This window comes from Hylobates moloch, unplaced genomic scaffold (assembly GCF_009828535.3).
Source record: "Hylobates moloch isolate HMO894 unplaced genomic scaffold, HMol_V3 SCAFFOLD_10, whole genome shotgun sequence".
NCBI lineage: Eukaryota > Metazoa > Chordata > Mammalia > Primates > Hylobatidae > Hylobates > Hylobates moloch.
The window spans coordinates 3,519,019-3,532,324 of NW_026652285.1; the positions used below are offsets into that span (position 1 = coordinate 3,519,019).

The following is a 13,306-nucleotide window of genomic DNA, read 5'->3' on the forward strand; positions in this document are numbered from 1 at the left end:
TCTTTTCTAAAACATATTTTATGGATGCTAGAAAAGTTAAGTAAGGAAAATTGGAGTTAGGGGATTATAGGATATGTATATTAAACACACATACACAGATATATATCATTCAGTTTAAAAAAATCATCTACATGAGTTAGGAAAATTGCCCTTTTTCATATTTGTTGTAGCTCTTTCTTTGCTGTTTGCCTTTTTGTTTTTGATGTACAGAAATTTTGTTGTGTAGAAATATAACAAGTTTCTGTTCTCACCTCCATCATTATTTCTTTTGTACAGTCTCTGGGGTTTGCTTAGATTCTTTCCTCATCCAGACATCAGAAACATATTTAACTATATTTTTGTATTATTTTTAACGTTTAAAGTTTAAAATTTAAGTACTTGATCCTCATGGAACTTATTTTGTTTATAGTGTTGAGAGGACTAAATTTCTCTTTTTTTCTCCAAAAAAGGTAATTGTTGCTCCATTCCTGTATATTGAATGTTCTCAGCCCCACTAATTTGTAATGCCTCTTTACTCATGTTTTTTGTTTGTTTGGTTGGTTGGTTTTTTGTTTTTTTGAGATAGGGTCTCCCTCTGTCACCTAGGCTGGAGCGCACTGGTGTGATCACAGCTCACTGCAGCCTCAACCTACTGGGCTCAAGTGATTCTCTCACCTCTGTCTCCCAAGTAACTGGGACCACAGGCATACGCCATAATGCCCAGCTAATTTTTGCATTTTTTGTAGAGATAGGGTGTTGCTATGTTGCTTAGACTGGTTTTGAACTCCTATGCACAAGCTATCAGCCTGTCTTGGCCTTCCGAAGTGTTGAGATTACAGGAGTGAGCCACCAAGCCTGGCGTCTTATTCATGTATTAAATACGATATAAAAACCAGTATATTGCATTCTGAGATTTTTACTTTTTTACTCAAAATGTAAATCTCTCTCTTGTTTTTACAGAATTATGAAAGTATTTCCTGTAATCCCAGCACTTTGGTAGGCCTAGGCGGGCAGATCACCTGAGGTCAGGAGTGCGAAACCAGCCTGATCAACGTGGAGAAACCCCATCTCTACTAAAAATACAAAATTAGCCAGGCATGGTGGTGCATGCCTGTAATCCCAGCTACTCGGAAAGCTAAGGCAGGAGAATCCCTTGAACCCGGAAGGCGGAGGTTGCGGTGAGCCGAGATTGCGCCATTGCATTCCAGCCTGGGCAACAAGAGGGAGACTCTGTCTCCAAAAAAAAAAAAAAAAAAAAAAAAAAAAAGTGTTTCATATTTATTGTTAAAAATCCAAACGTTACAGTAAGGTGTAGAGGAAAAAGTGAAAGCCTCTGGCCTCTTATGCCGCTATTAAGTTTGGTTTATTTTTTCATAGCCAAGGTTTTTTCCTTATTCCTGCAATGTATGGGGGTGGATAAATTACCAAACTATAAAACAAATCATATCTAGCCTAGCATGGCTGTCTCTACCAGGCTTGGACTTTACCTGTACATTAGGCACTCTTCTGGAAAGTGAAATTGAGCTTCTGTTTCAGGAGCTGTCATTGATTGGCCCACAGAGGAGGGCAAGGAGGTATGGGATTATGTGACCGTCCGCAAGGATGCCTACATGTTCTGGTGGCTCTATTATGCCACCAACTCCTGCAAGAACTTCTCGGAACTGCCCCTGATCATGTGGCTTCAGGTAAAGTAGCTTCCCAGCCTGGCCTGAGGTCGAGGCCAAGTCTCTCCTGTGTGGCTCTTTGCTTGCTTTTTGGGCTCATGTCTCAGCAGTGAAGGGCCGATTTGGTCCAGCCGTGTGGCCTGGGGGTTCAGCGTGCTTCTGAGGTAGGCTGAGGCCATGGTATAGCCAAGGAGGCTAAATCAGAGGGCGAGGGGGTTCTAGCCTTTTGCCAGAGTCTCTTTATATTTCCAGATGGTCACAAGAAAGCTCACTGAAAACTCCTGATGATACATTTGATTACATAGTGATAGAAAGTGTTTTGAGGCCGGGCACAGTGGCTCATGCCTGTAATCCCAGCACTTTGGGAGGCCAAGGCGGGTGGATCATATGAGGCCAGGAGTTCGAGACCAGGCTGGCCGACATAGTGAAACGCCGTCTCTACTAAAAATATTTAATACAAAAATTATCCAGGCATGATAGCACATACCTATAATCCCAGCTACTCAGGTGGTTGAGGCATGCGAATTGCTTGGACCTGGGAGGTGGAGGTAGCAGTGAGCTGAGATCGTGCCACTGCACTCCAGCCTGGGTGACAGAGCAAGACCCTGTCTCAAAAAAAAAAAAAAAAAGGAAAGAAAGTGTTATGGAAGGTTCCAAAGCAAAGACCTGAGGTGGTCTGACCCTCCCTTCGTCTCCCCACAATCCTTTCCTGAACCCTGACTTCTTACCCCCATAAAAGCTGATCTTTTGAAGGGACTGCTACCAGCCTTCTGCACCTTCCTGTGACTGTTGCGTCCTCCCCCTTTCCCTGAGTGTGTTTGCATTTTAACCTTGAGCTCTGATTGTAGGATGGAAGGCAGGGAGCTGGTTGAAAGATTTTTAGGGACAGGCAGAGGCTCTTTTCTGGCATTTCTGAGATACCTGTCCAGAGATGGCCCACCCCTACCTGGAAGACCACTCACCAGGGAGGAATTAAGGAACATGGTCTTGCCTCTGGAAAATGTGGGCATGGCCCAGCTGGAACCCTGGGCCCCTCATCAGTAAATAGGGACCGTGGTGCTCACCTCCATAGGATGCTGCTGGGACGTCTTCCAACAATGCTGGTATTTATGAGCAGCCTCCCACCACCTGGGTTTTGCCTCCCAGGATGGTTGATGCAGACTTTCTAGTGAGATAGAGTGAAAATGAGCAGTTTTCAGGGAGGGGCCTTTCTCTTTTGGAATTATCACTTGTGCCACCTCTGAGGGCTAGAGCTGAGGCTCAGCCCCAGGTGCGGATATGATAATGATGCAGAAGAAGAACCCTTGTGTGTCAGCCCGGGGAGCCCTGCTCACCTCCGGTGGCTGGAGACAAAGGTGCGGCACAATTGGCAGGGAGAGCCAGGCCGTGGACAAGCTCAGGCCTGCTGTCAGGAGCCCCGGGTTTTCAGTGCCTACCTGCCACTTAGAGCCATGGCAAGATACTTCCTTCTCTGGGCCTTGGCTGTCTAATCTGGGAGATTTTGGTGGTTTTCAAACTTTTTGTTCATCAGCAGAACTTTTCTTTTTTTTTTTTTTACCCCCAAATGAAAGCTTACAAAGGGGAGACAAAGCAGACAAAAGCACAAGTGCTGAGGCTGGTGCTTCTCCTTTGTCCCAGGGATACATTCTGGGCTGTTAGGAAAACAGTTTGAAACAAACACTGAATTTCAGAAGTTGCAAGCTGTCCTTTTTGTTGACAGCAGAGTGAGATTGTTAAATTAGTTGTTAACATTTTAAAATTAGGATATTTGCTTCCTCTTTCCAAAAATCATGAGATATAGCAGTTTGGGGCCTGAACTCACTGTCCCCAAAGCTGCGTGGTAGTGGCCCCTTTTCCTACAGGGTGGGAGCTGCTGGAGGAAGGGGCCCCTCTGCCGCCCTCTGATATGCTCTGCTCCACAGCCTCTGCTGGGCTCCTGGAGGCCATTGGGTTTGTGACCTTTGGTTGGGTTAACACTTTGAGCTGAGATGCTATTTTTTTGTTTGTTTGTTTGTTTGTTTGTTTTTGAGACAGAGTCTTGCTCTGTCAGCCAGGCTGGAGTGCAGTGGCATGATCTCAGCTCACTGCAGCCTCCGCCTCCCAGGCTCAAGCAATTCTCCTACCTCAGCCGCCTGAGTAGCTGGGATTACTGGCATGTGCCACCACGCCTGCCTAAGTTTTTTTTTTTTTGTATTTTTAGTAGAGACAGGGTTTCACCATGTTGGCCAGGCTGGTCTCAAACTCCTGACCTCAGGTAATCCGCCCACCTCGGCCCCTCAAAGTGCTGGGATTACAGGCGTGAGCCACTGCGCCCGACGAGCTGAGATGCTATTTGAAGTTTATCAACTGAAGAGAATAAATTGCTCTTCACTTACCCAGAGGCCCAAGAGAGAAGAAAAAAGATTATGCTTACAGAAGAAATAACTAATTTAGATGAAAAGGAGATCTGTTTTAGCAGCCTACTGAGGACATGTGTGCTGACTTCTCTGGGGGGAATCTTTGAGGATCGAAGTCATGTCTTCTAAGTGGGTTAGCAAACTATATTAGGGACACTTTCAAGTCTTCGAAGCATTTCACTTGGTCCACTGACACACTGACTGTGTCTCAGAGTTTCTGGATAGCCCTGGGCCATGCTAGCACCCTATCCCAAAGTTCTAGACAAAAAAGAGGTTTTACAACAGGATATATTCATGTAGAACAGAGGCTTCCTCCAGCCAGCATCTCATTGCCTTTTGAAGAGAGGGGAATGAGGAGAGAGGAGAGGGAGAGGTCATCTTCTGCTGTCTCACTGGCTTACCAGAAGCAGAGGAGAACTGAGATTTCTCCCACAAAGACCCAACCCCCAGGATTCCCAGCTTTTCTCCTTTTGCTTTGATCCCACCTCATCCTAATAAGTCCATGAGGAAAAAGGAACCCAGCTTTCATTGGAGGGTAGATCCCTGGCTTTAATTTATTGCATATTGCATTATAAATATTTTTCAATGTGGCCACATCGTTTTTTATAGTTCATGATTCTAAGTGGCAGTGTAGCATTCCATGCTGTAGATGTGCTATAGTTGCCTAACCTGTTCCCCTACTGGGGGACATTTGAGTTGTACCATTACTTCTGCTGTTATTTTTAATGGGACTGCAGTTAACGTCTTCATCTGGTTTGTGAACTTTTTACTGCTGTGTTAGGAATAAGATACAAAGGGCATATGATCAGGGGGATGTATAGCCTTCCAATTTTATCAGAGTTAGGTTGGTCCAAGTTCAAAACATTAGTGTTGTAAAGTCTTTCCCATTTGGGGCCGTCTTGCTGTTGCTAGTTACCCTTTAGCCCTGACTCTATCTTGTCTTTTTTTTTTTTTTTTTTTTTTAGATTTCCCTACACAAATAGCCCTGGCTTCTGTTTTGCCCAAGGTGTTCCCTTTCATCTTTTTTTTTCTTTTTCTTTTTTGAGATGAGGTCTCGCTCTGTCACTCAGGCTGGAGTGCAGTGGCACAGTCTCGGCTCACTGCAACCTCCACTTTTTGGGCTCAAGTGATTCTCGTGCCTCAGCCCCCCGAGTAGCTGGGACTACAGGCGCACACCACCACACCCGGCTAATTTTCTGTTCTTAGTAGACACAAGGTTTCACCATGTTGGCCAGGCAGGACTCGAACTCCTCTCGACTCCTGACTTCAAATGATCTGCCTGCCTTGGCTTTCCCAAAGTGCTGGGATTACAGGCATGAGCTGCCGCGCCCAGTCCCCATTTCGTCTTTTCATATCTCCCTTTCCTACCCATCCTGCTAGTGCACAGAGAGGCCATATCCTTTCATTCTAGGTCCTCAGCCCTTTCCCTCGCCTCAGCTGACAGGGCCCTCCTCATAGACTCCCCACCTCAATTGGCCCCTAGATTCCTCCAGAAAAAGCACTGACCATCTTTTCCCCTGACCACCTCCCAAAGGGCCTCCTCTTGTCTCAATTAGAAAGCCCACCCAACCTGTCCTATTTGCCTCTTAGTTTCTTTTCTCTCTGAAGCCCTCAGAGCCCATAGAACTGCCCCCAACACCGAGCTGCGGTTCAGAATCCTGCCTTTCCCTCTCTCATGGATACTCACAGTATCAAACTCTCTCTGCCCTGGGACTTTAGAATCTGCTGCATTATATCCACAGAATCTGCTTGATCAAACTGCTTCTAAGTCTGGGTCCCTTATCAATCCACAGGGACTCTGAAGGGTCTCCCATCTCCTGGGGAAAGGGTGATGGAGGAAGAGTCAGAAGGCCCAGTGTCTAGTCCTGTTAGAGCTCCTTCAGGTCAGCAAGGCCTACGGCAGGCCAAGGCTCCAGCTCAGAAAATCAGGAGGCAGCTGAGTGTGATGGCTCACACCTGTAATCCCAGCACTTGGGGAGGCTGAGGCGGGAGCATTGCTTGAGCCCAGGAGTTCGGGACCAGCCTGAGCAACATGGTGAAACCTCACCTCTACAGAAAATACAAAAATTAGCCGGGCTAGGCATGGTGGTGTGCGCCTGTGGTTCCAGCTACTTGAGGGGGCTGAGGCGGGAGGATCACTTGAACCCCAGAGGTAGAAGCCGTGGTGAGCCGAAATTTCACCACTGCACTCCAGCCTGGGTGACAAAGTTAGACCCTGTCTGAAAAGAAAAGAAAAGAAAAAATCAAGAGTCAGGAACATTCTGTTGAGGACCCCTTAGCTCAGCTCTGCTCCTTTCAAAGAGAAAAACCTCAGCAGTTACTAGGGGAGCTTTGCTAATGTGGAAGTCCCTGGTTCACTGGAGAAATTGTGTCTTTTGGGCAAATCGACCCAGCCATCACTAACTCATAAACCATCTATAGCAAATGTGGTCATTCATTGTAAAGACTAAGATTTGACTAAAATTTTTGTTTGTTTCTTCTCTTTTCCACAGGGCGGTCCAGGCGGTTCCAGCACTGGATTTGGAAACTTTGAGGAAATTGGGCCCCTTGACAGTGATCTCAAACCACGGAAAACCACCTGGGTACGGTGAGGACGGTCCTGAGCTAAACCTTGCCCCGTGGCCTCTCAGAGGCCCTGCCCAACTCTGGGAGGGGCCACAAATGTAGCAATCCCTCGCTGTCCTTTTCCTCTTCCTGTGAATACTGAGGCCATGGGCACTTGTCTGCAGGCTTCCTCTCTGGCCTGGCTTCTCTCCCATTTCTCAGGACAGCTTATCTTGCACCAGTCTGCCTCGCCTTCTCCAAGACAACCCCTCTCTCCAGCTGCCTTCAAAAACTTACTACGGCAGACACCTGGGACCCTGTGTTATGCACGCTGGCCATCTCCACTGTCTCAGACATCATGGTTGCACCCTCCAGCCACAGCCCCCTGTCCTTTTCTCTCTCTCTCCTCTCCTCCTACTCGTATCTTGACTTCCCCTTTCAATGTCTCTCTTGCTGTCCTTCTCACACCTCCCCCTCATTCTTAGCGTCTCCTCCTTCCCTCACCCTCCTGTGATCAACTCCCATATCCTTCTCCCTTTACAGCCTTGCCAAACCCAGCCTCGGGTCACTCCCACTGTCCACCTGCTTAGCCCTGACGCCCAGGCTGCCCATGGGCAGAACTGCGCACCCACCCTAGGGCTGCTGCACAGCGTGGGCCCCTCTCAAGGCTTGTGGCTGTTCCTCTCCCTGTGCTCCGGCTCTCCCAGCTGCACTTACTGCTATGAATGTTCTCCACTTTCCTCAGTGTTCCTCTTCCAGCCTCCCTCTCGCATTAGGAGCTAAGCTTTCTGGTTTTTTGTTTTTTTTTTGAAATGGAGTCTCCCTCTGTCGCTAAGGCTAGAGTGCGGTGGCGCAATCTCAGCTCACTGCAACCTCTGCCTCCTGGGTTCAAGCGATTCTCCTGCCTCAGCCTCCTGAGTAGCTGGGATTACAAGCATGTGCCACCATGCCTGGCTGATTTTTATATTTTTAGTAGAGACGGGGTTTCACCATGCTGGTCAGGCTGGTCTTGAACTCTTGACCTTGTGATCTGCCTGCCTCAGCCTCCCAAAGTGCGGGGATTACAGGCGTGAGCCACCGTGCCCGGCCGCTTTCTGGTCTTTATTTGTTTTTTTTTTTTTCTTTGAGACAGAGTCTGGCTCTGTCGCCCAGGCCAGAGTGCAGTGGCGCCATCTCGGCTCACTGCAAGCTCCGCCTCCCAGATTCACGCCATTCTCCTGCCTCAGCCTCCTGAGTAGCTGGGCCTACAGGCGCCCGGCTAATTTTTTGTATTTTTAGTAGAGACGGGGTTTCACCGTGTTAGCCAGGATGGTCTTGATCTCCTGACCTTGTGATCCTCCCGCCTCAGCCTCCCAAAGTGCTGGGATTACAGGCGTGAGCCACTGCACCCGGCCTCTGGTCTTTCTTAAGTGCTTCCTACTCTTGCCTCGGGTCTTTGTACATGCTGTCCTCCTGGCCTGGGCCTTTCCAGTACTTGGTTCCAACAGAAGTCTCACTTGCAGGAGTGGTTGTAGTCATCCCTTACCTCCACCCACCACCCCCACTTGTCCCCAAGCCTCCTAGAACTAAAAGGGCCATATGAGTGAGGACCATGGTCCTAGTCCTGATGCTGCCACTGCCTGTCTGATTTTGTGACTTTAGACACATTCTGGGCTCTTTCTGGGCTTTAATTTCCTCATCATCAAGGGACATGGCTGGACTGTGTCATTATTCAGAATCTTTTATATGTAAATTTTGTAACTCTCAACCTCTTTGGAAAAGGTATTAGAATAAATTCTGTTCTTGCAGTGCACAGAGAAGCCAGGCCAATGTGGAAATTGGATGCATTTCCAAGAAAACTGATGTGTGTCCAGACTTGGAGTGTCCTCTGGCTTCTTCGAGTTTGTGCATAGACTGTCTCTGCATGCGTCTTTCTGCACTAGTTTATTACATTTAGTACATTTGTATTGTGTGAAAAGCAACAGCCCAGATTATTTGATCCCCGTGTGTCTTAATCTTTCCTTCCTGCCTCTCCCTTTTTTTTTGCAGCGGTGGAGGGGGCGGGGGTGGGCAGGGGGACTTTCTTTTTTTTTTTTTTTTTCTATGTACCTGTCCCTTATTTTTAAAAATCTCTTTTAGCAACAGGGATATCATCACCACACTGGTATCCTCACATGTGTGGGTTTTGCTGAGCTAGTAGAAAATGATCCAAAGATAATTGGTGACCAAATGTCTGATTGCAGCATTTCGTTTTCCTCTATGGTACATAGCTCCAGGCTGCCAGTCTCCTATTTGTGGATAATCCCGTGGGCACTGGGTTCAGTTACGTGAATGGTAGTGGTGCCTATGCCAAGGACCTGGCTATGGTGGCTTCAGACATGATGGTTCTCCTGAAGACCTTCTTCAATTGCCACAAAGAATTCCAGGTAAGCAAAGACTCAGGAACAGCAAAGTAAAGGGCTGGCAATAGCAACTCTACATCCATCAGCATAAACCTGAACTGCCTCCAGAGTTTAATGCCTAACTGATTTCAGAGAAAACTTTTTTATTCCCAAGATTGGGTTGTGGACTTTTGTTTCTGTCATCTCTAAAGTTGATATTTAACTTGAAAGAATGACCTTGGAGTGAGCATTCTAATCAGACGCAATAATCAGATACGGAGTGGTTGGGGAGGCAGACAAAGCAGATTTGTTTTTTCTGGCCATTACGTGCAATAGAAATTTGAAATTAATTTGTGTGACTCAAAAAGCAATCAAGGTAGTTAATTCTGTATAAATTCCTTTTCTTGCTAGACAGTTCCATTCTACATTTTCTCAGAGTCCTATGGAGGAAAAATGGCAGCTGGCATTGGTCTAGAGCTTTATAAGGTAATGGAAAATAACTTTGTTGTTATGGTTTTGGACAAAAAATTATGTTACTTTTATATACTCACGTGATATTAAATATACTTTGAACAGGGCCATGTACATGCAGAGTAAGATGAAATCTGTAGTAATAACCATGAAAAGTTTTTAAAAGAAGAGTGAAGATAGCCCTACTAGATCTGGAACAAGATATAAAGCATGAGTGAGTAAAAGAATGTGGTACTGGCCGGGCGCGGTGGCTCACGCTTGTAATCCCAGCACTTTGGGAGGCCGAGGCGGGCGGATCACGAGGTCAGGAGATTGAGACCACGGTGAAACCCCGTCTCTACTAAAAATACAAACAATTAGCCGGGCGTGGTGGCGGGCGCCTGTAGTCCCAGCTACTCGGAGAGGCTGAGGCAGGAGAATGGCATGAACCCAGGAGGCGGAGCTTGCAGTGAGCCGAGATTGCGCCACTGCACTCCAGCCTGGGCGACAGAGCGAGACTCTGTCTCAAAAAAAAAAAAAAAAGAATGTGGTACTGACATAGCAACAGACAAATAGATTAATTGCAACAGGATATAGAATCCAGAAACACACACACATATATATGTGTATGTATCATATGTTTGTATTATATATGATCATATATAAATATAAGATAACATTTCAAATCATTGGGGCATGGATAGAATGTCAATAAATGTTATGGAGACAAATGTCTGTCACTTTGGAAAATAGAAAACTTGTATTCTTGCCTTGTATAAAATATTAATTCTGGATAGATTAAAATCTAAACACAAAAATAAAAATTAGGACAGAATGCAGTGGCCCATGCCTATAATCCCAGCACTTTGGGAAGCCCAGTCAGGAGGACCGCTTGTGACCAGGAGTTCCAGACCAGCCTGGGCAACATAGCGAGACCCTGTTTCTACAAAAAAAAAAAAATAATAATAAGCTGGGCACAGTGGCTCCTGGCTGTAATCCCAGCTACCTGGGAGGATGAGGTGGGAGGATCGCTTGAGCTCAAGAAGTTGAAGCTGCAGTGAGCTGTGATCATGGCACTGCACTCCAGCCTGGGTGACAGAACAAGACCGTGTCTCAGGAAAACAAAAACAAAACAAAACAAAACAAAAAACCACTGTCCTAGTAGAAAAATGAGCAAAGACAAATGTGGACAAGCAATTTATAGAAGAAATATGAACAGCCTTTAGATATAAGAAACATCTTTAGCTTTTATTAGTAAGTCAAGTCCATGAGATTTGTAAATACTTAAAACACTGATAACACCCAGTTTTGGTAAGAAGTCAGGGAAATAAGTGCTGTCGTGCACTTTTGATGGGAATACAAATTAATTTAAATTTAAAAGGACAATTTGACAATGTCTGTCAATTTTTTAAATGTATGTGTCATTTGACCCAATAATTTTGTCCTATGGGAATACTTACACATATGTATATGTCAGAGAATGTTTATTATGCCATTGTTTATAATGTTTATAAACTGAAAACAGCTGGTTGGCTGTCAGTAGAGGATTGCTTAAATAAAGTAGGTACATCTTTCCAAGATGAAACGCTTTGCAGCCAGCATAAAGAATGGATCCAGGCGGGCGCGATGGCTCCTGCCTATAATCCCAGCACTTTGGGAGGCCGAGGCGGTGGATCGCTTGAGGTCAGGAGTTGGAGACCAGCCTAGCCAACATGGTGAAACCCCATCTCTACTAAAAATACAAAAATTAGCCAGGCATGGTAGTGCATGCCTGTAATCCCAGCTACTAGGGAGGCTAAGGCAGGAGAACTGCTTGAACCCAGGGGGCGGAGGTTGCAGTGAGCTGAGATTGCGCCACTGCACTCTAGTCTGGGTGACAGAGCGAGACTCTTTCTCAAAAAAAAAAAAGAATGGATCTCAGCACTTTGGGAGGCTGAGGTGGGAGAATTGCTTGAGATCAGGTGTTAGAGACCAGCCTGGACAACATAGTGAGACCCCTGTCTCTATAAGAAAGAAAAAAGAAAGAATACAGAGAGCTATATGTACTGAGTGTGGAAAGTTGTCCTTTGGGTATTTAGTTGTGGAACAATATGAGATAACCTTGTTTGTAAGTCAAAAACACTTCCATATGTGGAGATAGATTTGCATGCTGTGACGGCGAACAAAAGGGTTAGAAGGAGACATGACACACTTAAATGCAGTCAGTTGGTGAGTGTGAGGGCACGAATGAGGCAAAGTAAAAGACCTTCACATTTCCTTCTGGCTGCTATGTTTGAATATCAGTGAGCTTAAATAAGGGTTGTTTTTTTTTTAAGATTTATTAATTAAAAAAACTTATAGAAACAGCATATGTACATTATAGAATATTGGAAACTATAGCAAGCATAAATTAAAATGAAAACTTCACCTTCCCACCTGATGGAGATCATTATAGTTAGCACCTGGGTATATAGCTTTCTAAATATTTTTGTGCACATTTATATAAAATTGTTTAGCTGAATGAGATCGTATTATACATACTGGTTTCAGCCTGCTTTCTTCAATCAGTAGTTCTCAACTTTCTATTTCTGTAAATTTTCATCACAAATATTCAGACTTTTTTTCTTTTTTTGGAGACAAGATCTTGCTCTGTTGCCCAGGCTAGAGGCTGGAGTACAGTAGCGTGATCACGGCTCACTCCAGCCTCTGCCTCCTGGGCTCAAGCGATCCTCCTGCCTCAGCCTCCCGAGTAACTGGGACTACAGGCGAGCACCACCGTGCCTGGCTAATTTTTGTATTTTTTGTAGAGATGGGGTTTTGCCATGTTGCCCAGGCTAGCCTGGACCTCCTGGGGTCAGGTGATCCTCTGACTTCAGCATCCTGAGTGTCTGGGACTATAAGGCACATACCACCATGCCCCGCTGATTTTTTAACTTTTTGTAGAGATGGGGGTCTCACTACATTGCCTAGGCTGGCCTTGTATTCCTAGGCTCAAGCCATCTTCCTGCCTAAGCTTCCCAAAGTGTTGGGATTACTGTGTGAGCCACTGCATCTGGCCTGAGGACATTTCTTGTTTCCTCTTTCAGGCCATTCAGCAAGGGACCATCAAGTGCAACTTTGCCGGGGTTGCCTTGGGTGATTCCTGGATCTCCCCTGTTGGTAAGTATGGCATTTTCAGGCATTTCTTCACTGCCCTTTTGCCCATCCTTTCCTGGGACTTTGGGCTGTGTTGTCCAGATCAAAGAGCTAAACAGCAGAATGTTCTGGGCCCGTAGAGAAAGTATTTGCTGCATCCAAGAAATATAGGGACAGAGTACCTACCATGGACCACTAAGGGCTGAACTGAGTTTTCTTAATTTAATTATCACAACAAAAGGATCAAATTTTACAATTGGAGGCATTCTGAAGACTCAGAGAGGTCATGAAATGTGCTTTCTGCCACATAGGATGAGTGGCCTAGTCAGGATTCAAATCCAGGTCTGTGCGGCTCAGTACAAAGGCAAATCTGTTTTGTCATCCTGCCCCCTCTACTTCCCTGATCCTGACATAAGTGTTTAGGGTAAAATTCCCAACTGTTACGCATATTGATGGCAAGACAAGGTTATCATCTGGTCTTGCAACTCAGAAGTGTGCAGTTTCGTAATTGAGCATCCGTGTTGCGAGCATAAATAACAGTTGTTTATGTTGCAGACACCCGGGGTGTGGCCCCAGACATCTGAAACAATCATCCTGGTGGCATTCACTCTAACACAGGGTTTCTCAGCACTATTGACATTGTGGGTCATATAGTTCTTTTTGTGGGAGGCTGTCCTGTGCATTGTAGGATATTATCAGCAGCATCCTTGGCCTCTACTCAGGAGATGCTAGTAGCACCACCCCAGTGTGACAACCAGAAATGTCTCCCTGGGGAACAAAACCATCCCTGATTGAGAAC

General features: G+C 45.8%; 1 protein-coding gene across 2 annotated transcripts in view; it reads left to right on the forward strand.

Moving 5' to 3' along the window:
• Positions 1–13,306, forward strand: part of SCPEP1 (serine carboxypeptidase 1) — a 29,425-nt gene that overhangs the window by 1,461 nt on the left and 14,658 nt on the right. For both annotated transcript variants that reach the window (XM_032162819.2, XM_058445881.1), the window contains exons 2-6: positions 1,516–1,664; positions 6,532–6,621; positions 8,833–8,988; positions 9,355–9,429; positions 12,459–12,531. In XM_032162819.2, coding sequence (XP_032018710.1) covers positions 1,516–1,664; positions 6,532–6,621; positions 8,833–8,988; positions 9,355–9,429; positions 12,459–12,531 — 543 coding nt within the window. The remainder of the gene's footprint in view (positions 1–1,515; positions 1,665–6,531; positions 6,622–8,832; positions 8,989–9,354; positions 9,430–12,458; positions 12,532–13,306) is intronic.